This window comes from Diceros bicornis, chromosome 17 (assembly GCF_020826845.1).
Source record: "Diceros bicornis minor isolate mBicDic1 chromosome 17, mDicBic1.mat.cur, whole genome shotgun sequence".
NCBI lineage: Eukaryota > Metazoa > Chordata > Mammalia > Perissodactyla > Rhinocerotidae > Diceros > Diceros bicornis.
The window spans coordinates 56,848,346-56,871,842 of NC_080756.1; the positions used below are offsets into that span (position 1 = coordinate 56,848,346).

The 23,497-nt window shown below is 41.1% G+C and overlaps 1 protein-coding gene across 1 annotated transcript in view; it reads right to left on the reverse strand.

Annotated features, from left to right (window-relative positions):
* Window positions 1–7,595: 7,595 nt before the first annotated feature.
* The window catches only part of NDUFA9 (NADH:ubiquinone oxidoreductase subunit A9), a 33,701-nt gene continuing 17,799 nt past the window's right edge, over window positions 7,596–23,497 (reverse strand). The window contains exons 7-11 of the mRNA XM_058559015.1: window positions 21,843–21,910; window positions 20,541–20,617; window positions 15,520–15,615; window positions 12,753–12,819; window positions 7,596–9,838 (exon numbers count right to left, since the gene is read on the reverse strand). Of these exons, the coding sequence (XP_058414998.1) occupies window positions 9,668–9,838; window positions 12,753–12,819; window positions 15,520–15,615; window positions 20,541–20,617; window positions 21,843–21,910 (479 nt within the window). The 3' untranslated portion in view covers window positions 7,596–9,667. The remainder of the gene's footprint in view (window positions 9,839–12,752; window positions 12,820–15,519; window positions 15,616–20,540; window positions 20,618–21,842; window positions 21,911–23,497) is intronic.

Below are 23,497 nucleotides of genomic sequence, written 5' to 3' on the forward strand. Positions count from 1 at the left end.
ACATCCCCATCTGGAAACAATCATCTGGAGAGAGCAGGCGGGGGCTGCCCCAGTTCACCACAGTCCCTTTTGGTAAGGATAACTGTGAAACAAAGGTAACAATCACGACTCTCATATGGATATAGAAATGAACACAAGTTAAAGATTGTGTTTAATTCATTAATGAGGAAAGTGATGAGATGTTACAACTCGTTTAAAGGAGAATCCAAAGATCAGGAATCCTGAAATAAATGTGCCATTGGAGGCAGAACTGGGGGAGACAGTTCAGCTGAACCTCCGCTGGACAGAACTTACATGTCTACAGACAAGAATTATTTTGCATTGCTATGGGTTATCTACACTTTACAGTGTGGTAAAATAGCTCCCAGATAGCTTCAGATAACCTGGAAGGTTGTGTTCCCATCTAGAGTTTAGACTCCAGCCAATGCACAATTTTCCAATGAAGTACAATTTTTCCCCTACACTTCTATTTCCTAGTGTCCTATTTACGGACTGCCTAGCTCCAGAAGTGTTTCTCCACTCAGATCCTATAGAGCGGTCATTTCTCTTGTTTTTATTGTTTCTTCAATTATAAAATGTGGAGATTGGACTAGATAATCTCTAAATTCCCTTACAAGTCCTTAATTCCAATTTCTTAGTACTGCTTCCATCCAACCCCCTCCAACATACACCCCCTCCATCAGTTATTCATCCTGATTCAGCCGTCAGGTCCTTATCAGCGAGGTGCAGCTGCTTCAATTTGTGCTGAGGTGTTAATGGGTGATGTCTTATTAATACGATACTTTATCCTCTGCCACACCTACTTCTACAGCCTCAATTACCATCCCAAACCATCATCACTTTCATGAAAGCAACCCACGAGATTCAGCTTTGAACATCTGCTGCCAGGAAGGCCCAGACATCTATCTGTCAGTGAAGACCCTCGCCCCATAAGACTGTGCTCTTTTCCCCAATCCCCCTCTTGCCCTCGACCCAGGCCCAGAAAGAGGACAACCTCTGCTGGTAAACTGGGGATGAAGATAAGTGAAGGCTGAGAAAGTTAGCCAACCATGCCGTCTTTCTGGAGTCCAGCTGGAGGGCAGAAGAGATTTCAGTTGCCAGGCTAGGATTTTAATTATTACTCAATACTGGCATCCTAATGACCAACTTGAGATTTTATTACAAAATTGAAATTGTTATTACCTGAACAAGTCCAGGACAATTTGAGGTCAGATGAAGTTTTTATCTAAGAATAACCAAAGAGTCTCTCCATCTCATTCATTCATTCAACAAATAATTATTGGGTGCCAAGGAAGAGCCCAGCGCTGCTTTAGGTGTTAGAGACACAGCAGCAAAGACGACAAATAAACAGTCCTGCTTCATGTGGTTTACATCCAGTGCAGAAATCTTAAAGGCAAGTTGAGAGACAAAAATTGAAATCGCACTTTGAATGCCTCGGGAAGAAGTTTCCTTTAACATATGCTCTCACATGACTACCACTACCAATCCACACTCTCCTGGTGTTGAGGCTAACTCCCCATCTGTGCTCTGAATTGTCCCTTCCACTTCCTCCAGGACCAGGCACACAAATCACGCCAGGTTCACCCCAGTGCACATCAAGGTACTTAGATCTTTGCACCCCCCTGACCAAGAGGGCCTTGCTGTTGTCCCCTCAGCCTGACTAAACTTTAGACTCTGGGCTCCTGACCTCCCTTAGAGCATTTTCTTTAGAAAACTTGTAAAGTCTTTCTCTGTCCCTTGGAGACGTATGTAAATATTTTTAAAAGCCTCTTGCCAATTTTACAACCCAGGAACGTCTTTCTCAAGGACCTGAGAGCCATCTCTTTGAAATGTAATCATCAAAGTGATGACATCCCTATCTCTCAGTTTCTGTGGGACGGGAGGAGCCTAAGTCTGTTGGGGGGAGGGGGGCGCCTTGCTCCAATCTGCAGAACTACAGACGAGAGTGGTTTCTTTTTCCTTTGGATAAAGTCAGTTAGCAAACATGGATGGCCTATGACCCCCTACATCCCAGCCCTTACAGAATCCAGATGGCCTGACATCCTCCAGTCCTTTTCCATGAGCTCACCCCAGCCCTTAAGAACCCTCCCACCCTCTGCTTCAGCCGAGCAGAGCTCAGACTTTGTTTTGGTCTCTCTCTTCAATTCAATACTCTCTTTCCCTCCTTGTAATAATCTTTCCAAATACAAGGCTTTCCTTACTAATCTGAATTTGTTTTGCATTTGACACCCCTCAACCTTCAGCCCTGCTCTTGCTCTCATTCTCTCTCAGGCCTTTCCTTCAATGGAAACATTTCTTCAAATATGCCTTCAATTCCCTACACCTCCCATTCACTGCATAGCCTTCTAGAACATAAGTCTGATCATGGCTTTCTCCTGAGCATCCTTAAATTCTTCCTGGAACGAGGTGTGGGGGATCAGAATTGGCCACCCCAAAATGTGTCTTTTTGGCATGAGGATTATTTTGGGCTGTGTTGGGGAAGAGGGAGAATCCCCCTCCACCCTTTCCCTTAAAGTTCTTATGGCTGGCCAAATAATTAAAAGACAGGTTAGCAGGAGAAAATAATACCAAGTTTAATAACATGTATACATGGGAGAAACCAGGGAAACTGAGTTTCTCAACAAAATGGCAGAGATTCTCATCTTAAATACTATCTTTAGCTAAAGACAAAGGAGGATGTTGGGGGTGGGGGGAGTCGGTTATGGGAGATTACCAGAAAAGCACAGTAAACAAGAGTAAGGTTATTATGCAGATTTAAGGCCTCACCTTTCACACTGATAAGTTTCTAGAGATGAGGTCATCCCCTCTCTTCCCAGTACAGAGAGAGAGATACCTTTACAAATGGAGATTTTCCTTATAAATGTAAATGTTTGGCAGCTCTTTTCAGGGTCACCTAGAGAATGTGGCCGGGGAGAGACAGAATTTTTGAATAAGATGGGCTTGGTGCCTTTGCTATTGTAACATCTATTTTACATTATATTACAACCATCATATGATAGTTCCTTCATGAAACAGGTCTTCTATGTTAAATTCTTTAGGCAGTTTGGGGGAGGTCAAATATGCATCAGAGAAAATAATCAAGGTAAAGCGATATATTTCAGGGTGGCCAATTTTTATCTCCCACAGCTGATTACTTTTAAAAACTGCAGACATGGGAGAAGCCCTGAAAAGTAGAATTTACCCTTTGTAAGAGACATTTACATTTGTAAGGGAAATCTCCATTTGTAAAGGTATCTCCCTCTCTGTACCAGGAAGAAGGGGGGATGACCTTATCCTATAAACTCTTATCAGTGTGGAAGGCAAGGACTTAAATCTGCATATTAACCTTACTCTTGTTTACTGTGCTTTTCTAGTAATCTCCCATAAGTGACTCCCCCACCCCCAACATCCTCCTGTTTTTAGCTGAAGATAGTATTTAAGATGAGAGTCCCTGCCATTTTGGTGAGTTACCCAGTTTTTCCTGGGTCTTTCCCATGTACACGTTATAAAGCTTTCTTTGATTTTCTTCTGTTATTCTCTCTCACGTAAATTTAATTCGCACCCCAGTCAGAAGGACCCAGGGTCGGTAGAGGATATGTCTTCCTCCCCTACAGAGGCATCGGTTTTATATCAGTTTTATTGTCAGACAGAGCCAGGTCAGAAAACCAGTTCAGCTATTTACCTACGGGGAAATTGACCTTCTCTAAGTTCCTGTTTCCATCATTTAGCAAATAGGGATCACTCCCTCCCTCTCAAGAAAGGCAGCCATTACCTATTAATTATTAAGGCAGGAAACAAATGTATAGACTCAGATAGTCATGGTGTTCTCTGCTTAAATAATAGCTAACATTTACTTAGTGCTTACTATGTGCCATGCTCAGCATTTTAGATGCATTATCTCATTTAATTCCTCACCACAATCCTATGATGTAGGTATTTGTAGGTATTATTATCATCACCTCCATTTTACAGACAGGGAAACTGAGGCTGAGAGAGGTCAGTTTTGTCCAAATCTCACAGCTAAGAGGCTGAGTTCACATGTGAACCCAAGTCTGTGCAGAGCTTAGCTGCTCAAACACTCTGCACCACCTCCAAGATCAAGGTTAAACCCCCCACTCCTCCCCCTCTCCCCGCACAGACTCTGCATCCTACTGATGCCCACCTACTCTCTCCTGCCCTAGTGTGCTTGTTCACGCTGTTTTCACACAGTGACTGCTTCCTCCTCACCCAAACACACATGCACACAAACGCAAAAGCACACTCACACATTTCACCTTGTTTACCTCAACACAGCTTTAAAAATCCGTTTTCTGTAGTTTTCCCTGACTCCTTCAGAGAAAGCCTCTTCTTCATATTCTCAGCTCTTCACGTATATCTCCACATATGCTTCCATTAAAGAACTTACATTTATCATTAGGATAAGGTTTGTGGCGACCTTAGAGCCAGGCAAAGCTGATGGAGACAGACATACAGGACGGCCCAGGGAGAAAGGAATTTAGAACTTAGAGTAGGAATTTGGAGGATCAGAAGGTAACTAGATTTGTTGAATTACAAAGGTATAATGATAAATGTAGGTAGTTTATAATGACAATGTAATGATAAATGGGGTGGGTTTAGTCTTGCAGGCTGAAATCAGCTTTGATGATCATGTAACGTGCAACTTGAATCCAGAGAGTATGGGCTACGAGCGCACCCCTGGGAGGACATGCTTTGAAGTCGCTACAGGAAAAGCCCCTATAAATGGACATTCAGCTCGTCCCTCTTTATCACGAAAAGAATCACCCTGGATATGAGTGTCCCAGATCTTGCATCCAGGGCATAGACCCTGGTCACACGCAATCTCCACACATTAAGAAGAGAATTCCAAAAAGCCTGGGATGATACAATTGTTTCCTTAGTTGGTAAAGGTCTTCAACCTCTGAAAGACTTAAAATTAAATATGCAGAATGAAGTAATTCAAAACTTAATATTTTACATTAAATTTGGAAATAACCTGTGCATATTTCGTATTGAAAGTATTTATATTTAAGAAGTTAGCATTTTGAAGTCTAACAGATTCATCTTATGATTCCAACTTCAAATGTGTACTTTATTAATTCAGACTTTGATGTTTAAGTTGAAAGTTATGAGAATTTTGCTAAGTTTTTAAATAGTATCATGATTACCAGACTTTAAGATGAATCTCTACATAATTAATTAGCTTTACTAGAATTGTTCAAGTGCGTGGGAAGGTTTTGTATATTAGTCAGACAGCTCCAAAACTTAACAGAAAAAAGAATTTGTTAGATTTAAAAATGAGTTTAAAATATCTAAGGAAATTTAAGTAACTGAATTATAAGAACCCCTTAAAGCCAACTGCTAAATTCACTAGATTTATAAAATTACGGATTGAATTTAAAAGCTGAAAATTAGTTTTATTACTTCAATAAATTATATAATTTGAAAATTTCTGTACTGGTAAACTGCCCTCTGGGAACCCTAAAAATCTATGTTGAGGTACAATAATTACTGTTTGTGTGTCTGTTTCCTGCCACTAAACTATGAATCCATTGAGTAGCAAGCATCTTCTCCCTACTTACATCCCCAGCACCGAGCACAAGAAGGGCCAGAAGAGTAGGTCATGCACGATGAGAATACCAGCAGCCAATATTTACTGTTTACCAGAAGCCAGGACTGTGATATGTGCTTTATCCACATAATCTTGAAGAATCCTCACCACAACCTACTTATACGTTTGAGGGAGGGAACAGCAATGACCCGGAAAGTTTAAACAACTCTTAGGTTCACACAGAGAGGGAGCTGGAGCCCAGGCTGAATGCAGGCTCTCTGACTACAGGGGCTGCATCTTCCCTTAGCTTTTATGTTACTAGTTGAATGGATGAAATTCTTTAATGGTGGGACTTTTGACAGTATTATTTGAGCAGAGGGGACAATATGCATGTGCTAGACAAATGGATGTAATTGTCCCATGTGAACAAGTGAACAGAGCAGTGATATAGGATCCAAGTGGAACGTCCTGGGAACGGTTTGAGAAAGGTGAAAAGGCAGTCTTCCTTAAAAGACAGAAAACGTGAAGATTCTGGAGGGAAGGAGATAAGCAATGGAGGAGAAGAAAGCAGTCTGGCTTCATTGAGAAGGACCAGGAAAAGCACCGCCTGGCTCCTGCTTTATTTGGTGGAGGCCCAGGGACATTTCCTTCATGGTCAGTTGGCTGTCGCGGCATTTTGATTTGGAGCTGAGGCGTAAGGCCAGGTAACTCAGATTAAGCAAAACAAGATTCCTCAGGAACCGAGGAAAGTGAAAGAGAAACCTTTGGCACTGGTCTAAGGAAAGAAGCCTGAGAGAACAAGCTGAGGAGAGCCCAAACAGACAAACAGTATTAGAGAGGTCGCTTGACCTGGAAATGAAACCAAGCAAAATAACCACTAAATTTTGGTTATTGTGCTAATTTGTGGCAAACCATGAATAGTGAGTCTATACTTTTAATTTAATATACTTTAATTTAAAGTCAGCACCCAGAGATACACATACAAAAGGATTCCTCTTCCTCTTTTTGTATTCTGAACTTCAAATGTGTTAACTTCTACTGCAGGGGGCGGCCCCGTGGCTTAGCGGTTAAGTGCGCGTGCTCCGCTGCTGGCGGCCCGGGTTCAGATCCCGGGTGCGCACCGACGCACCACTTCTCCGGCCATGCTGAGGCCGCGTCCCACATACAGCAATTAGAAGGATGTGCAGCTATGACATACAACTATCTACTGGGGCTTTGGGGGAAAAAATAAATAAATAAAATTAAAAAAAAAAAAAAAAACTTCTACTGCAATGTACTGTGGGGGAAGAGGATCAGAAGCAAAGCAGGAAGGCTGAACCACAATTTGTCCTGGGCCTACCTGACAGAAAAGCCAAAGGAGAATGTTACGTGCTGGTGCTGCACAATTGGCAGGTAAGCGAGGGAAATACTATACTCAGCTTTTTAAATTAAACCATGGTCACCTTACCTAAACCCATCCCCCAACTCCCGAGACAAGATAACAGCATACTTTCAAAAGATTTCCATGGCACAGATCACAGCAGTAGTTCTCAACAGGAGAGGTACAGCCCCCTGGAGGGCATGTGGGAAATCTGTGGGTGCAATGTTTGGTTGTAACAGTGATGGGGGGGCACTATGGGCATTCAGTGGGTGGGAACCAGGAGTGGTGGACACACCACAGAAAGTTAGAACACACAAATGAGGAGTTAAAACATATCTCTCATGACTTTCAAAAACCCATTTATAGTCATCTGAACTTCGAATCTAATTCTGTTTTATAGATAAAAGGGACTTCTGGTATGGATGTAATATATGCTGAATTCTAAGAATGCAATTATATATAAATCTAGGGAGGATTATATTTTGTTTTGTTCTGAACTTTACAAAAGCTGTTCACTAATTCAGAAGCCGACATCATGAACAGTGACAGCGCTCACAGTATTTAAGCTGCCAATACAACCCCTCCCCCACACTTCAGGCCAGTTTGCACTTGTGCCTGCTGTAACTGCCCACATGGGTGCAAGCAATTGGTGACTTCATCATACCCTCAGTGTGGTTGAGCTCACGTACCGACACATTGGACTACATGTTATTTTATTATGTGTTACTTTCCTTTAATTTCCTGTTTATATCAGGTAAGGCATCGTACTTTGATTACATGTTAGATAGGTTATAGTAGCTATGACCTTCATATTAGGATCATAAACGATGCATTACAAAACATAAGCGGGGGCATCGGTGTGACAGGAAGGAACTACCCTGGTTGATTGATGGTTTTAGAGAAAGCAAGTATGTAGCATTATGAGTTACGACACAAATAGAAGAGATGTGAAACAGCATTGCCAGAACATGCAGATACTGTGAGAGAAGATGCTGTACACTATAGAATTATTATTTCTTTTCAAGTCAAATCCATTCATCTGTGTGCCTACTGTCTGGCTTATGGCCAGCAGGGATATCTTCTGAAATAACAACAGATAACTGAAGAAAAAAATTAAGCTGGAGTTGGGCTCCTTTCCCTACAACACTGACTCTCACATATTAGTGTACCTGAGAATAAACTGGCATGTTTAATAAACATAAAATTTCTGGGCTTTTTCTCTAGAGGTTCTGATTCAGTAGGCCTGGGGTGGGGCTCAGGCACCTGAATTAATAACAGAAATCGTACAACTCTGATGCGGCACTGCTGTACATCAGTGCTCTTTACACTAATGTGCAAACAAATCTTCCGGGGAGCTTTTTAAAATGCAGATCCTGGTTCAACCTGCCTGGGGTGGGCCTGGTATTCTGCATTTCTAACAAGCTCCTCGTGATGCTGATGCTGCTGCCTGTGGACCACATCTTGAATAGCACATTTCTGTCCATTTTGGGACAAAAGACTGGAGCATGCTGAGAGGGCAGGCAGAGAACTCCCCTTCAACATTCATGTGCCTTACTCTGTAAGGATGAGATGGGCATTCCTATAACTGAACAGGGTTTTCACTAACATTCCCATCCTACAGATCAAGGGGCTGAATTGTGGGGAAATGCAGTGACCAACCTGGGGTCACTATGGGACCTACGGGATAGTGGTGTGTTGGCTTCATCGCAAATTATGGGAATTTTCAATTGTATTGTACTGAGGGATTTGCCAACACTAAACCAACTGTTCATCTGGATCTTGGCTGCAATATTAACAACTTACACAAAAAGTTCTAATTCCTAAGCATTGGCATTACTGAAGAGAGGGTGCAGCACCTCCTGCACAGGAGAGTTTCCATCTATACATGTTATCTGAAATCCTCTGGATGGTGTCCTAACAGCAGGGGACAGAGGCCTCAGGTAGCTCAGATCTGAGCAGAGGACTATGAAATTACTGTAAGTGGTTGAGAATCCATGTCTACAGACGTTTTTATATGTATGTACTATTTTTAAAATGTATGTAGATATCTTTAAGACAAATTTTTAAAAATATCTTAAATGTGAATAAATTCAGATTAGTTATAGGACATTCTTTTCTCAAATAACGGATATTAAAAGACAATCACAGGGCTGGCCCCGTGGCTTAAGTGCGCACGCTCCACTACTGGCGGCCCGGGTTCGGATCTGGCTTCTCTGGCCATGCTGAGGTCGCGTCCCACATACAGCAACTAGAAGGATGTGCAACTGTGACATACAACTATCTACCGGGGCTTTGGGGGAAAAAAAAAGGAGGAGGATTGGCAATGGATGTTAGCTCAGAGCCGGTCTTCCTCAGCAAAAAGAGGACGATTGGCATGGATGTTAGCTCAGGGCTGATCTTCCTCACACACAAAAAAAAAGACAATCACATATCACTTGGGGTCTTCATAATATTTTGACATTAAAAAGACACCTTGTCTTCCAGAACATATGCTAGAAGTGGCCTGACATAGGGAAATTCAAATCCTCCAGCATTTCAGAGAATAAATGATATATATGTCATTATTAAATATATATATTTGGAGAAAATTATGCTCCAATTCTAAATGACTGAATTTCTCATTTTATAAATCAAGAAAGAAATTGTGGTAGCAGAATTTAACCCCAGATGTTTTAAGAGAGGGATCTTATTCACTATGTACAAGATTCTCTGACGAAAGTGGCTGGTCGCTAGCCAGGTGACCTGAATGACACCAAACACCAAGGGCAGCTCAGGAGCCACTAAACGTCGACAGTCTTGGCTGGCTTCACCTCTTCCATTTCAGAAGACAGCCAGCGGTAACTGCGATGACGCCGCAGCACCTCAGTGGCCTTGAGTTCCAGGGGTGTTGCCTGAATACCAAGGTCCTCCAAGCCAGGGAGGTGAGGCAGGGTCATGTCTGTGATGTGAACCTGTGAAGAAACAAAGAACCATGCAGAGCGCTGAGAACTAGCCAAGAACACAACGTGCCATCCTAGCAAACACTTATAGACATTTGAGCCGACCTGAGCCCCATTACCAAGACTTAACTGTTTTCAAAGGAGATGTGGCAGATTTTGATTCCTGGAACTCACTAAAAGTAGACTGTAAAAAAAAGAGTTTAAGGGGAAAAAGGCAAGGTCACCAAATATCAGCCCAAAGGTCCCCAGCATTATCCAGGAGCACAGGACACCGGCTCTCAGTGCGATTTACACAGGATAAGTCTAGAGTGGAGAGCACGAACCACTGCATTCGTCAGGGTGGCTTTACAGTAGGGGCAGGAATAAAACAGAGGCTAAAGCAGAACCAGCCCATTCCCCAAGTCTCCCTGTGCCTGCCCTCTGAACACAGGCTTTCTGCCTCTGTTTTAAATGAAGGAAGGAGATAATCAGCATTTGTTCTTTGTTCATTGAGAGAGTATCCATTAACCTTTGTGCTCCAGCTATACTTACCTGCTTGACTAATGCTCACTATAGATCTAAAAAACCAAACCCATCTTGTTTGTAAAGAAGCATGAACTAGGGCCAGCCCCGCGGCTTAGCGGTTAAGTGCGCGCGCTCCACTGCTGGAGGCCCGGGTTCGGATCCCGGGCGCGCACCAACGCATCGCTTCTCCGGCCATGCTGAGGCCGCATCCCACATACAGCAACTAGAAGGATGTGCAGCTATGAGCAGCTATGACATACAACTACCTACTGGGGCTTTGGGGGGAAAAAAATAAATAAATAAAATCTTTAAAAAAAAAAAAAAAAAAAAGAAGCACGAACTATAAGATTTTCAAAGATTCCAGCTCATCCAAAAGCATATGAAGAGGATCGATCTGCGAATAGAGCAGCATTAATCCTTCATCTTCACCACCCGAGAAAGTCTCACTCTACCAGAGAGCTGTAAAGAAGTCTCCAAACGAATCCAAAACCCATTCGGCCAAGTGAATCAACACTTTCTCACTTATAGGAGGCACATTAGTGTAAGAAACACTGAAGTGTTCTGACACCCAACTCTCCTGCCCAATCTTTCTTGAACACTGAAGGGACATCTTGAAAATGGTCTCAGCTTTCCAGATGCAGCCTGTCAGAAGGGAGGATAATGGCTGCCTATTCACATCTGTTCCCTAAGGACTATTTTTTCATCTTCTCCACATGTCAGCTTTTAGGTAACATTCAGAGGACAATCTGGCTGCTGCTTGTTGATAAAAGGTCAACAAGTCTTCAAAGGCAGGGACAGTATAGTATTTTTATTTTATTTTGTATCCTCCCTACAAACACTCCTACACACAGTGGCAAATGATCAATGAGGACGACTAGAATGGGAGACAGCAAGATGGGAAAAGCCAGAGCTTTGGCATTCAACATGCTGTAGAGCGAGAAGAGGCAGCAGGAGACTGGTCAAGAGAATAAGGAAGGAGAGCAGCTTGGGTCAGAGTGGGTAGAGGGGAGATAATTTCCTCTACCTTTCTGTAAACTGAAAAATTCCAATACTATTATAAACATTTTCATACTAAAAAGTTGAATAAAAAGGTAGGAAGAGGGAGTAGTAGTAAGATCTGGCATAGATTTTGAGGGTTACCCGAATAATACTTGCTGATGGTTTAGATCTATGCTGTCCAATATAATAGCCACTAGCCAAATGTGATGATTTTAAGTTTAAATTAATTAAAATTTAATAAAATTCAAATCTTATTTCTGCAGTCACACTAGCTACACTTCAAGTGTTCAAGTCACATGTTGCTAGTGGTTACGTTTTGGACACTGTAGATTATAGAACATTTCCATCATTGCAGAAAGTTCTACCAGACAGTACTGGTTTAGATCTACACTGGTAAGGGAAAAGAAGAAATCAAGGGGGATTCCTAGATTTTTGGCTTGAGCAACAGAGAGAATAGTGATGTTAATTGAGATGAGAGAGGCTAGGGGAAATGCAGGTTTGCAATTCTATTTAAGGACATGTTATGTTTCAGATGACTATAACATATCTAAATAGATTTTAGAGTCTGCGCAGCTGAGGGTGTGAGGGCAATTCAGGGCTGGCAATAAAATTGCAGCCATGAGCTTACAGACAGCAGCTGGAGCACGGGATGAGGTGATGGTCATTTAGAGAATGAGTAAAGACAGAAAAGGGCTGAGGACAGAGCCTTGAGGTCCTCCAAAATTTAGAGATCAAGAAGAAGAGAGTGAACCAGGAAGAGAGACTGAAAAACATGGCCTAATAAGAGGAGGAAAAGCAAGAGAAGGTGGAGTTGGCCAGAAAAGAGGTGAGAAATCAGGGTTTCAGGAAGGAGAGAAGGGGCCCCTGTGACAAACGCTGCTCACAGGTGGAGTGAGATGAGGTCAGAGAACCGACCATTGGATTTGGCAGACTGGAGATCACAGGTGACCTTGAAAAGAGCAGTTTTAGGGGGGAAATGGGAATAAAAGCCTGAATGGAGTGGGTTAAAGAAAGAATGAGGTAAGAAGCTGTCAACAGCAGGTATAGACAGCAGTTCCGAGGGTATGACACAAAGGGACACAGACAAACAGGGCCACAGCTAAAAGGGACGTGGGGGCAGGGAGGGTTTTGCCTGTAAAGAAATGGAGCTCTTAAGGCATGTCTGTACACCAATGGGAATGACCCAGCCGAGAAACACTGATGATGTCCGAGAGAAGATAATGGAGAAACCACACCCTGGAGCAGGCTAAGAGAGGGTGAGTTTCAGCACACAAGCGGAAGGGCTGACTTTAGACAGAAGGAGGACAGACCAGAGCATGAGAATAACCCAAGCGAGCAAGCAAAAAAAAATCCCTTCTTCCTTATCCATCTCTGCAGCTCTCTCCCAACATCTGCCCGGGCCGCTGTCCACCCGCATACTCACCCGCTCCACCTTATCCCTCGTGGTCCAGGGCTCAAATGGACTCACTTCCAAGAGTCGTGCCACCAATCTGGAAAAAGGAAGAAAGATGGCCCGTGTTGTAAGTGTCTCCTATGCCCAATATTCGAGAACCACAGGAAGAGAGGCTGCTGTAGAGGCAGGAATTCACTCAATCCTTTTTTTTTTTTAAACAGTTTTATTTATTTATTTATTTATTTTGTTAGGAAAATCAGCCCTGAGCTAACATCCATGCTAATCCTCCTCTTTTTGCTGAGGAAGACTGGCTCTGAGCTAACATCTATTGCCAATCCTCCTCCTTTTTTTCCCCAAAGCCCCAGTGGATAGTTGTATGTCATAGTTGTACATCCTTCTAGTTGCTGTATGTGGGACGCGGCCTCAGCATGGCTGGAGAAGCGGTGCATCGGTGTGCGCCCAGGGTTCCGAACCCGGGCCGCCAGTAGCAGAGCGCGTGCACTTAACTGCCAAGCCACGGGGCCGGCCCCACTCAATCCTTTTTTAAGAAAATCACCACCATCCAGGCACCACTACCCGTGAAGCTACTCTCCTCTCACGCTAACCCAGCCTGACTGCTGGAGCTGCTGGCAACAACTCCCTGTTCTCCACCAAAGAGACAATGAATCCTAAAAACTAAAATAAAGTGAAGCTGCCACCACCAATAAAACAAACAAATAAGATCCAACATTCAGTGAAGGCTGTGAAACTCAATCTAATTTAAGCCTCAGACATTCAAATATGCTTCTGTTAAGGATGCAGGCCAAGCCGAGTAGCATGCAAGATATCAACTGCAATCCTTCAAAGCAGGGGCCCCATGGGAACCAAAACATCCACAAGTAAGGAGAAGCCTGCGATCTACGATTCAAATCAGGAAGCCAAACAAACCCCAGGACAAGAGCGGCTATCTGCCTTGATCAATGCCATCTCCTCACTCTAGAGAAAACTGAGGGTTCTCTTTATCTGTCATCTCATTTCTGTCTTAAGTATCCTTAGGGCAGTGGGTTTTAAGCCAGCGTCTGAGGTACCCTAGGAAATCCTTGGGGTCCCCACAGAGGACTCAGGGCAAAGGCTGCGAGTATATGCTCTGAGTACCACCCATCACTGCAGCCAGACCAGCTCTGCTTTTATCTGACTTAGCTGGTGGGCCTTTATGTAAAAAGTCATTGAAGATAAGGCTCCACAGCTTTTTAAAAACTTGAAAAACATCGTTCTAACATGTGGCACAAAACAATGAGAAAGGAAGCTGAAGATTGGTCAGAACATATAAAGCCTCAGATTCTAGACAACCTGTGCCAATGGCAGGAAAAGGCACCTTACTGGGCTCACATAGCTTAATAAACACCCCTAACAAACCCCCAACTCTCTGCACTCTGGTTCTGTGCTAACACGTCACTTCTGGTGTCTATTTCAGTGTCCTCAGTGGGCCATGCCATGTGCACATGCCAACTCCACTATAATTCAATTTTATGCACAACCAAGAAAGTAGCTCCCTGCAATCTGGCTTATGATACCCCCCGCCCCCACCCAGTGCACTGAAGCCGCTGTAACAAATGACCTCACTACTAACTCCAGTGGACACTTTTTAGTCCTTTATCTTATTTGACTCTTCTGTGCCATTTCATTCCACAAATATTAACAGAGTGCCTATTGTGTGCCAAGCACTGTTCTAGGGGCTGCAAATACAGATATGAACAAACAGTAATGCTCCATTCTTAACACAGTCCTTCTCTCCTTGGAACATGCCCTTCCCTTTGGTATCTAGGCTTCCAAACTCTTTTCCTTTTTCACTTAAATGTCTAATTACTCTTGTTCAGTCTCCGTGATAAAGTTCTCTCCCTCTGCTAGTCCTTTAACTGGAGGTATTTCTCTCGCCCTGTCCTCAGCAACACTCTCACTCACTCTAGACACTCTTCCCACCTACTTCACAGTCACTGTGAGTATTAAATGAGGATGAAGTAGACAGCCAGAAAAAGAGAACACTCTTGATAAATACTTTCATCACACTGCATTCTAACTGTCTACTTTTCTGATACCTCTGTTTGATCATCAGCTTTTTGAGGGTTTACTGCAACATCCTGAGTCCCTACTGCATTGCCTAAGACACAACAGGCAATCAATAAATACTCGTTGAATGAATGAATGAACAAGCGAATGAAGGAGTGAGCTGCCATGTTGGTTTATAAATCAATCTCGGGCAAACTGGATGTCAAAGTCTCCCTGACCAGACAACTAGTGCGTGACGTGACAACTCCAAGATTCTAAACCTACAAAGGGAAGAAGTGAACCAAGAAGCAGGCAAAGAAGACAGGCAACCGCAAGCCAAGTCTGAGTCAACCCAGCTCCTTTCGCCAACCACATGATCAAACTAGTTTAATAAAGAAGGGTCCCTTTCCCACTCTGGGCCAGTGGTATGAAACAGAGGGAAACGTGATCACTCCTTTGTACAACCTGCCAAGAAAGATACTTCTCCAAATTAAAACTTAGTGATTTTTAATTGGAGAATTTGAAGAATTGCAAATCTAACCTCTCAACACACATTGTTTTTCTCATCCACACTAATCTATATTTCTCTCTCTCAGACACTTCTGGTTCTTTCCTAGACTAACGTCAAGACACCAGGAGCACCTCCCAGTTAAGAGATTCGGAGACCTCATTGTAAAAGACAAACTCCCTATAACCCTAAGTGAGAGCATTACGAACAAACGTATCGAGTTAGTTCTATTTTAGAAGGCACCAAAAGAAGCACTTTACTTACTGATAGGCAAAATGTGGCAAAGGGTACGGGAGGAAGGGTCTGTGAGCCACAGCATAGACATACTGCACCAGGTCAAAAAGGAGGTACCGATTGGGCCTACAAAAAGAGAATTCATAGTTCTTCAAATTATTTGCTCCTTACAAATTTTCTTTTTTAATTTAACAAAATAACATTTTTCTTATGAAAAGAGAAACACATATGCATTATAGCAAATACAGATTAGCATAAAGAAAAATCACCCATAATCCTGCCAAAGATAAAGTTAATATATTTAATACATATCCTTCTTAACCCCTAACATATACACATTTTTTATTTTTATAAATATAAGATTACACAGGTCATCCTATTCTGTAATGTCTTTTTCATCTGATATTAAATCCCAATCATCTTTCTATGTCATTAAATATGCTAGTGCATGTTTAAAGGTTGCACGTATTGCACTGCATGTAATCATAACTATTTTACCAATTCCCAGTTCTTAGATATTTAAGCTATTAAATATATTCTTTTAATAAAATGCTTTTAATGAATACTTATAGTAAATATTTGTACTTATCCATGATTATATATTTATAATACATTCTAGAAGTGGAACTGGCTCAAAGTATATTTTCAAATTTTCAAGCTTTTATTGAATACTTCCAAACTACCTTCTAAAAAGATTTATCAATTTACCCAAAATGCTAGTAGCCTCTTCACCAAAAATGAGTTTAGTCATAAAAAATAAGCAAACTCAATTTTGCCAACCTGCCAGGTAAACAAGGTACCTCAATGCTTTAATTAGCACTACTTTTATACTAGAGATTAATTTTTTTCTTCATATATTTTTGGCCATTTACACTTCTTTCTTTTCTCTCTTTCCTCCTGGAGTCCCTCCTTGTAAGAACGATTTGTAAAAATTCTTTTTATTTTAATGATATAGTTGGAAATATCTTTTATTGTCTGTATTTTGCTTTTTAATGTTTAAGTGTTTTGTGGCATACAAAAGTTTAAATATTTCATTTAATCAAAACTACTGATTTCTTTTACTTTATGGTTTGTTTTTATATTTAGAAAAATCCCTCTACAGTCACCAGTGACATAAACGGCCATATATTCTGTGTAATGTTTTTAAGCTGTTTTTTAATACCTTAAAATAAGTTCCTTCTATAATATATTTCTGTATTGATATAAAGCTCTAACACCATTTACTGAATAATCTACCCTTTCCTCACATTTTGAAATGTCACCCTTATCACATACTATATTCTGACACGTATTTGAGACTGTTTCTGGAATTCTGTTCTATTCTATCGATCTGGACAGTTTTGCACCATTATAACCTAGCTTTAATAATTATCACTTATAATACATTTTAAAATCTCTTCACCTATTTTCCTACTCCCTTTTGCCTCAGAAAGCCTGTGACAGCTAAGAGCTGAATGAAGGTAATTCATTGAGAACTTCATCATTCAAAACAAAAACAAAAACAAAACCTACGAAAATGTCAGCTAGGGGAAATATCAGACAAAGCCCTCAGATAGCTTCTTTCAAGTTCCAGAAGGACCTGTAAGGATTATTGCAGGGCATATAATATATACTATGGCAAAGAACAATTCGTAATCTTTACGCTGACAAGCAATCCTGATATCGTGGGTAAACTAATTACATGGAATACGTTTGCTCTTCAACTGTTCTAAAGCACTTTGTGTTCCGCTGTGACTCAAAGACTGCTTTCAGTGACCCTGCTAACAGAGAAAGGTACACTGAAGCCTATGTCCTTCCCAGCTTAGATTTCATGGTTCAGCACTGTAGTCATCCCTCTGCAAATATCCTCAGCAAAACCCTGTCCCTTCTGTACTAGTGTAGCAAAACCCCTACTCTGATTAACCCAAGCACCTGTCTTCTTTGTGCCTGAAGCCCCAGCAAGACAGAGCTGTAGAGAAAATACAACTGGGCTAACTGGCTTCACCCACTTCAAACGGAAGACTCGGCTCTGCCTGCAATCCTACTGTGCTCTCCAAGGAAGTATCCTTTTCCTGTCCTCCTAGGGAATACTTCCTATCTTCTCCTCTGTCCTCCAATTCTCCACATACCTCTCTGATTCACCCCCTCCTGCCTTCTAGCTGACGATCTCCTCACTGGTCTTTTCATCATTTTCTTAATGGTATCTTTTGAAGTACAGAAGTTTTTAATTTTGATGAAGTCTGATTTATCAATGTTTCCTTTTATGAAGCATGCTTTTGATGCCATATCTAACAACCTTTGCCTAACCTAGAAGATTTTTTATTTTTCTTCAAAAAGTTTCATAGTCTTAACTCTTGCATTGAGGTCCTTGATCTGTTCCAAGTTTTTTTTCATGTATGGCGTGATGAAAGAATCTAAGGCCATTTTTTTGCAAGCGGATATCTCAGTACAATTGGTTGAAAAGACTATCCTTTCCCCATTGAGGTGTCATAGCACCTTTGTTAAAAAACAACCATCCATAAACATAAAGGTGGATTTCTAGACTATCAATTCTGTTTAATTGATCTCTACGTCTGTTCTTATGCCAGGACCACACTGTCTTGATAATTACAGCTTTAGAGAAAGTTTTGAAATTGGGAGGCTTATGTGCTCTAACTTTATTCTTCTTTGTCAAAATGGTTTTGGCTATTGTGGGTCTTTTGCATTTCCATATAAATTTAGAATCAATTTGTTAATTTCTGCAAAAAGCCTACTGGAATTTTAATAGGATTGAGTTAAATATATAGATCAATTTGGGGAAAATTACCATTTTAACAATATTGACTCTTCCAATCCACAAACATGAGCTATCTTTCCATTTACTTAAGTCTTCTTTAATTTCCCTCAAAAATGTTTTGCAATTTTCAGTATACAAGTCTTGTACTTCTTTTGCTAAATTTATACCTAAATATTTTATTCTTGTTGATGCTACTGTGAACAAAATTATTTTAATTTTATTTTCAGATTATTCACTTGCTAATACATGGAAATGGATTTTTATATATTGATCTTGTACCTTGTGCCTTTGCTGAACTTGTTTATTAGTTCTCATAGTTTTGTGTATGTGTGTGTATCAGTAAGTATTTAATGAATGAACGATAGAATGCACCAACATCATATAATTAATAACTGTGAAAAACCTGGGAGCAAAATTAAGCTCTTATGCCTCTGCCTTAGCCTCAAAATGTCAGGGAAATAAGCAAAGTTTTCCCCTGGGGCTGAAGAGAGAAAAAGAGAAGTGTAGATGAATATTTACAATTTCATAAGGAAAAATGCCTACACTGCCATGTCTAGCATTACTGTTCCCATCACTGTGCCAAACAAGTACGACTTACTATAGCCTGGCAGAGATTGGAGAGGCTGGACAAAGGTAAAGAGGAGAATGGCTAAGTCATCCCAGAGCCATTTCCCCTGAGTAGTGAGCAAAGTTTGTAAAGCCGTTTCTGTTCATTCCTTGAAATCCTGGTCTAAGTACTTTTTGACTAGATCCTGGTATCTTTTGAGTCTAGACTTTTATGGAACTTGCGCTGAACACTTTTATAAATAATTTTCCTAGAGTATATAACTGATTACATACTAATGTACCAAATTGGGAACTCAAAGAGAAATACACATCTTGCAGGAGCTAGTTGACATAAACATGATATAGAGTTTTTTGCACTGAAAAAAAAATTTACTAAATTTATTAATAAAAGTGAAACATCACAATGTATGAATTCATAATCCTGGGAATATATACTATGCCTCCAGAGAGAAGTGTCTTTTCTTTTTGTTGTTGTTAATACCACAGAGTCAATTCCAACTCCTAGCGCCCCTGTGTACAGCAGAGCAGAACCTGCCCAGTCTTTGTGCACCACCCTCTCACCTCCCGATGCCATATCAGACAATGCTCCACTGCTATTCACGGGGTTTTTGTGGCCAATTTTTTTCAGAAATGTGTGGCCAGGTCTTCTTCCTAGTCTGTCTTAGTCTGGAAGCTCCACTGAAACCTGTCCACCACGGGTGACCCTGCTGGTATTTGAAATACCAGTGGCATAGCTTTCAGCATCACAGCCACACGCAGCTGCCACACTATGACAACTGACAGACCAGTGGTGTGGTTCCCTGACCGGGAAATGAACCCAAGCCTCAGGAATGAGAGTGCAGAATCTTAACCACTAGACCACCAGGGCTGGCCCGTCTTTTCTCTAGAAGCAAATATTTTTTAGGAATTAGGCTATAACTTATCTGTTGAATCAGATCCCCACCTTTCATAGAACATCAGGTGTCATTAGTTTGCTTCAATAATGACAAGGTTCTGGGCCAAGTATCAAGTGGACTTGGTACTTTTCAACTTGGTAGATTGAGTCTCAGTTTTTCAGTTTTAGTTAATTCAGTAAAAAGGTCCTAAACCTAGCTGTGACATGATTCAATAATTTCGAGTAAGTCACATAGCTTAACTGTGCCCCATTTTTCCTGAGAGCAAATTTCAACAAAGAGAGCATAAAATAAATTGCACAGCACGAGCAACTGTACCCTAAACCAGCCATTTCCAACCTTTTGGAGGTAATGACATACTCTACCAAAATTCATTCAATTTTGCAACTATACTCACTCCCTAAAAGTATTCTGTTTATGTTTCAGAATTTATAGTAGTATGCTTTTATATATTAAAAACATCGCTGTAGTAGTACAAAACCATCCTTGGGGAATCACTGGACTAAGTATATGTAATATACTAGGGCAGTGGTTCTCAGACTTTGGGGATAGAAGAATCATTTATTAAAATAGATTCCAGGTTCCCTTAAATTCTGATTTAATATATACATTCAGGAGATTCTGACAATGGTGGCCTTTGGACTGCTCTTTGAGACACACCGGTCTCAGGGCTAAGGGAGTAAGGTTTCTGGAATAAATACAGTCGAAGAAAGACACTGTAAAAATACAACGAACAAGTCTGTTAGTAACACGTTTAGAAATCTTTGTTGTAAATCATTATGATTCTTTCGTTTTAACAGGTAGCACAATTTTAAAGTCAAGGTCTAGCCACCTACCCAACGAAGACAAAAGTCTTCCCTCTGGCATCTGGGTCCTTAATTGCATTAACAATTCCTTTGGCTACGTCTACAACCTATAAGAAATTATAACACGTGTTTGAGTAATTGTTGAAAGAGAGAGAAACAGAGAGATGGGGAGAGAAAGAAAGAGAGGAAGGGAGGAAGGGAGGGAGAAAGGAAGAGAGGAAGGAAGGAAAGAAAGCCACATCAATCACACACAAAAAAACCCCACAATCAAAGTAACGGCATTGTCTGTTTTCAGAAAGCTTCTGAAAGAACCCACTTCTCAAGAGCTCAAATAATCTCCACATTGGAAGGCTCACTTACCTATTTCCTCTCCTCAGAACGAGTTTGTCTTCAGACGGCTGTCAGGCCCTTCTGAGGTGCCTTTGCCCACTCCCGCTCCCATCTCACCCCTGACCACTCCTCCCAACTCTGTTACTAAGACACCACTGACCACTAGGCTCCACCACATGGAACTGCCGATATTCTACCACTCGACTTTCAAAATAATAATTTTATGTGGTTTCAGACCCCACGGTTTTCAACTGGGGGTGATTTTGGCCCCCAGGGGACATGTGGCAAATACCCAGAGACATTTTTAGCCTGGAGGGGGGGGCCGCCAGGGGCAGTGTCCTACTGCCATCTGGTGGCTAGCAGCCAGAAACACTGCTAAACATTCTACAACAGCCCCTACAACAAAGCATTATCTGGCCCAAAACGTCAATAGTGCCATAGCTGAGAAACCCTGGTTCAACATCATATGGAATCCAACACTGCTCTCTCACCTTTGGGCCCCTATACACTCTGTTCCCTCTGCATGGAATACTCTTCCCCAACCCTTTCATCTGACTTGCTACTGGTCATGTTTAAGGTCTCATCTTAGATGTCATTTCCTCTGGAAGGCCTTCCCTGACCCTCAAGTCCGGATCAGGTGTCCCTCTGATGTAATTATGTAAAACCCTCTTCCCATCACAGCACTTATCAAGTTGCATGATAACTGCTTTGCTGACCTGCCTCTGAGACCAACTTGAGGACAGCAATCCATGTCTGTTGAGTTAATATCTCTGTATTCCCAGTGATGTGTACAGTGTGTCTAAGGGTTCAATACATTTTCCTTAAATGAACAAATAAGTGAAGACACAGAGAATACATGCACCTCTTAGGTAAACTGAGAGGCAACCAGTTGAAGCAAGTTGACAAAGAAGAAAATGAAGGAGTTACAGGATTAAGATAAAACCAGAAAATTGATCCCCTGAATCTGAATTCAGCTAAAGCCCCTTCACCCAAGGTACTTACATGTACTGGTTGTTTCACTGTCTTCTTGCCCATGGAAATAAAAGGTACACCACCAAATGAGCGAATATCTGGCAGAAGAAAGAGAACTATTCTTAGAAGGCCTAAGCTGCTATAAGACCCACCAATCTCCAGGTGCTCCAGGTAAGCATAACATTTCATTTTGCATAACAGAAATAACGAAATAAATGAAGCTGACTCTGAGGAAGCTAATGATCTTCCTCATTAAAAGGAGTAGCCATGTGTTTCTCAGACATGGAGACATGGAAAGTAAAAAGGCCTTGGCTACTTGTCTTCTACTCTATAATGCTAGAGGCATGGCCACTCCCAAGACTGGGCTCTAACTGCACCCCATTCTAAGGAGGAACATGGGAATCAACAGATGAGCGATACAGCATAGGTAACCCAGAAAAGGATGCTGGTAAAAAAGGGACTCAGTGTATGATGACTGCAGTACCACAAATATGTGGGAAACGGAAATATTATCTAATACATGGTGCTGAGACAATCATTCTACTCTGTGAAAAACAAATAAAAAGAAATGGCTCACATCTTACCACAAACCAAAACAAATCAGAAGTGGATTAAATGTAAAAATAAAAAAAGCTTTTTAAAAGAACTTGTTCTTTTGGTGAGGAAGATTCATCTGTTGGCAATCGTCCTCTTTTTTTTTTTTTTTTTTGCTTGAGGAAGATTAGCCCTGAGCTAACATCTGTGCCTATCTTCCTCTACTTTATATGTGGGATGCCTCCACAGCATGGCTAATGAGTAGAGTAGGTCCGCACCTGGGATCTGAACCTGCAAACTCGGGCTGCCAAAGCAGAGCCCATGAACTTTAACCCCTCGGCCATGGGGCCAGCACCTAAAAGAACTTTTAAAAGCAGAAATTATTTATAAGAGCATCAAAAAGAATAAATACTTAGGAATAAACTTAATGAAGTTGGCTAAAGATCTGCACACTGAGAACTACAAAACATTGCTGAAAGAAATCTGAAGACACAAATAAATGGAAAGACACCCCATGTTCATGGATTAGAAGACTTAATATTGTTAAGATGTCAATACTACCCAAAGCAATCTACAGATCTAATGAAATCCCTATCAAAATCCCAATGGTGTTTCTTGCAGAAATATAAAAATCTCCATCCTAAAATTCACATGGAATCTTAAGGGACCCCAAGTAGCCTCAACAATCTTGAAAAAGAAAACAAAGTTGAAAGTCTCACACTTCCTGATTTCAAAACTTATTACAAAACTACAGTAATCAAAACAGTTTATAGTAACCAAAACAGTGGCATAAAGATAGACATATAGACCAGTGGAGTCGAACAATCAGAAATAACCCTTGTGTATACGGTCAATGATTTTTGACAGGGTGCCAAGACCATTCAATAGAGAAACGACAGTCTTTTCAACAAATGGTCCTGGCAAAACTGTATATCCATGTATAAAAGAATGAAGTTAGACCCTTAATTTACACCCTATACAAAAATTAACTTAAAATGGATCAAAGAGCTAAAACTACAGAATCCTTACCAAAAAAAAACAGGGGAAAAGCTTCAAGATATTAGATTTAGCAATGATTTCTTGGATATGACACCTAAAGCATAGGCAACAAAAGTAAAAATAGATAAATTAGACTACATCAAAATTTAAAA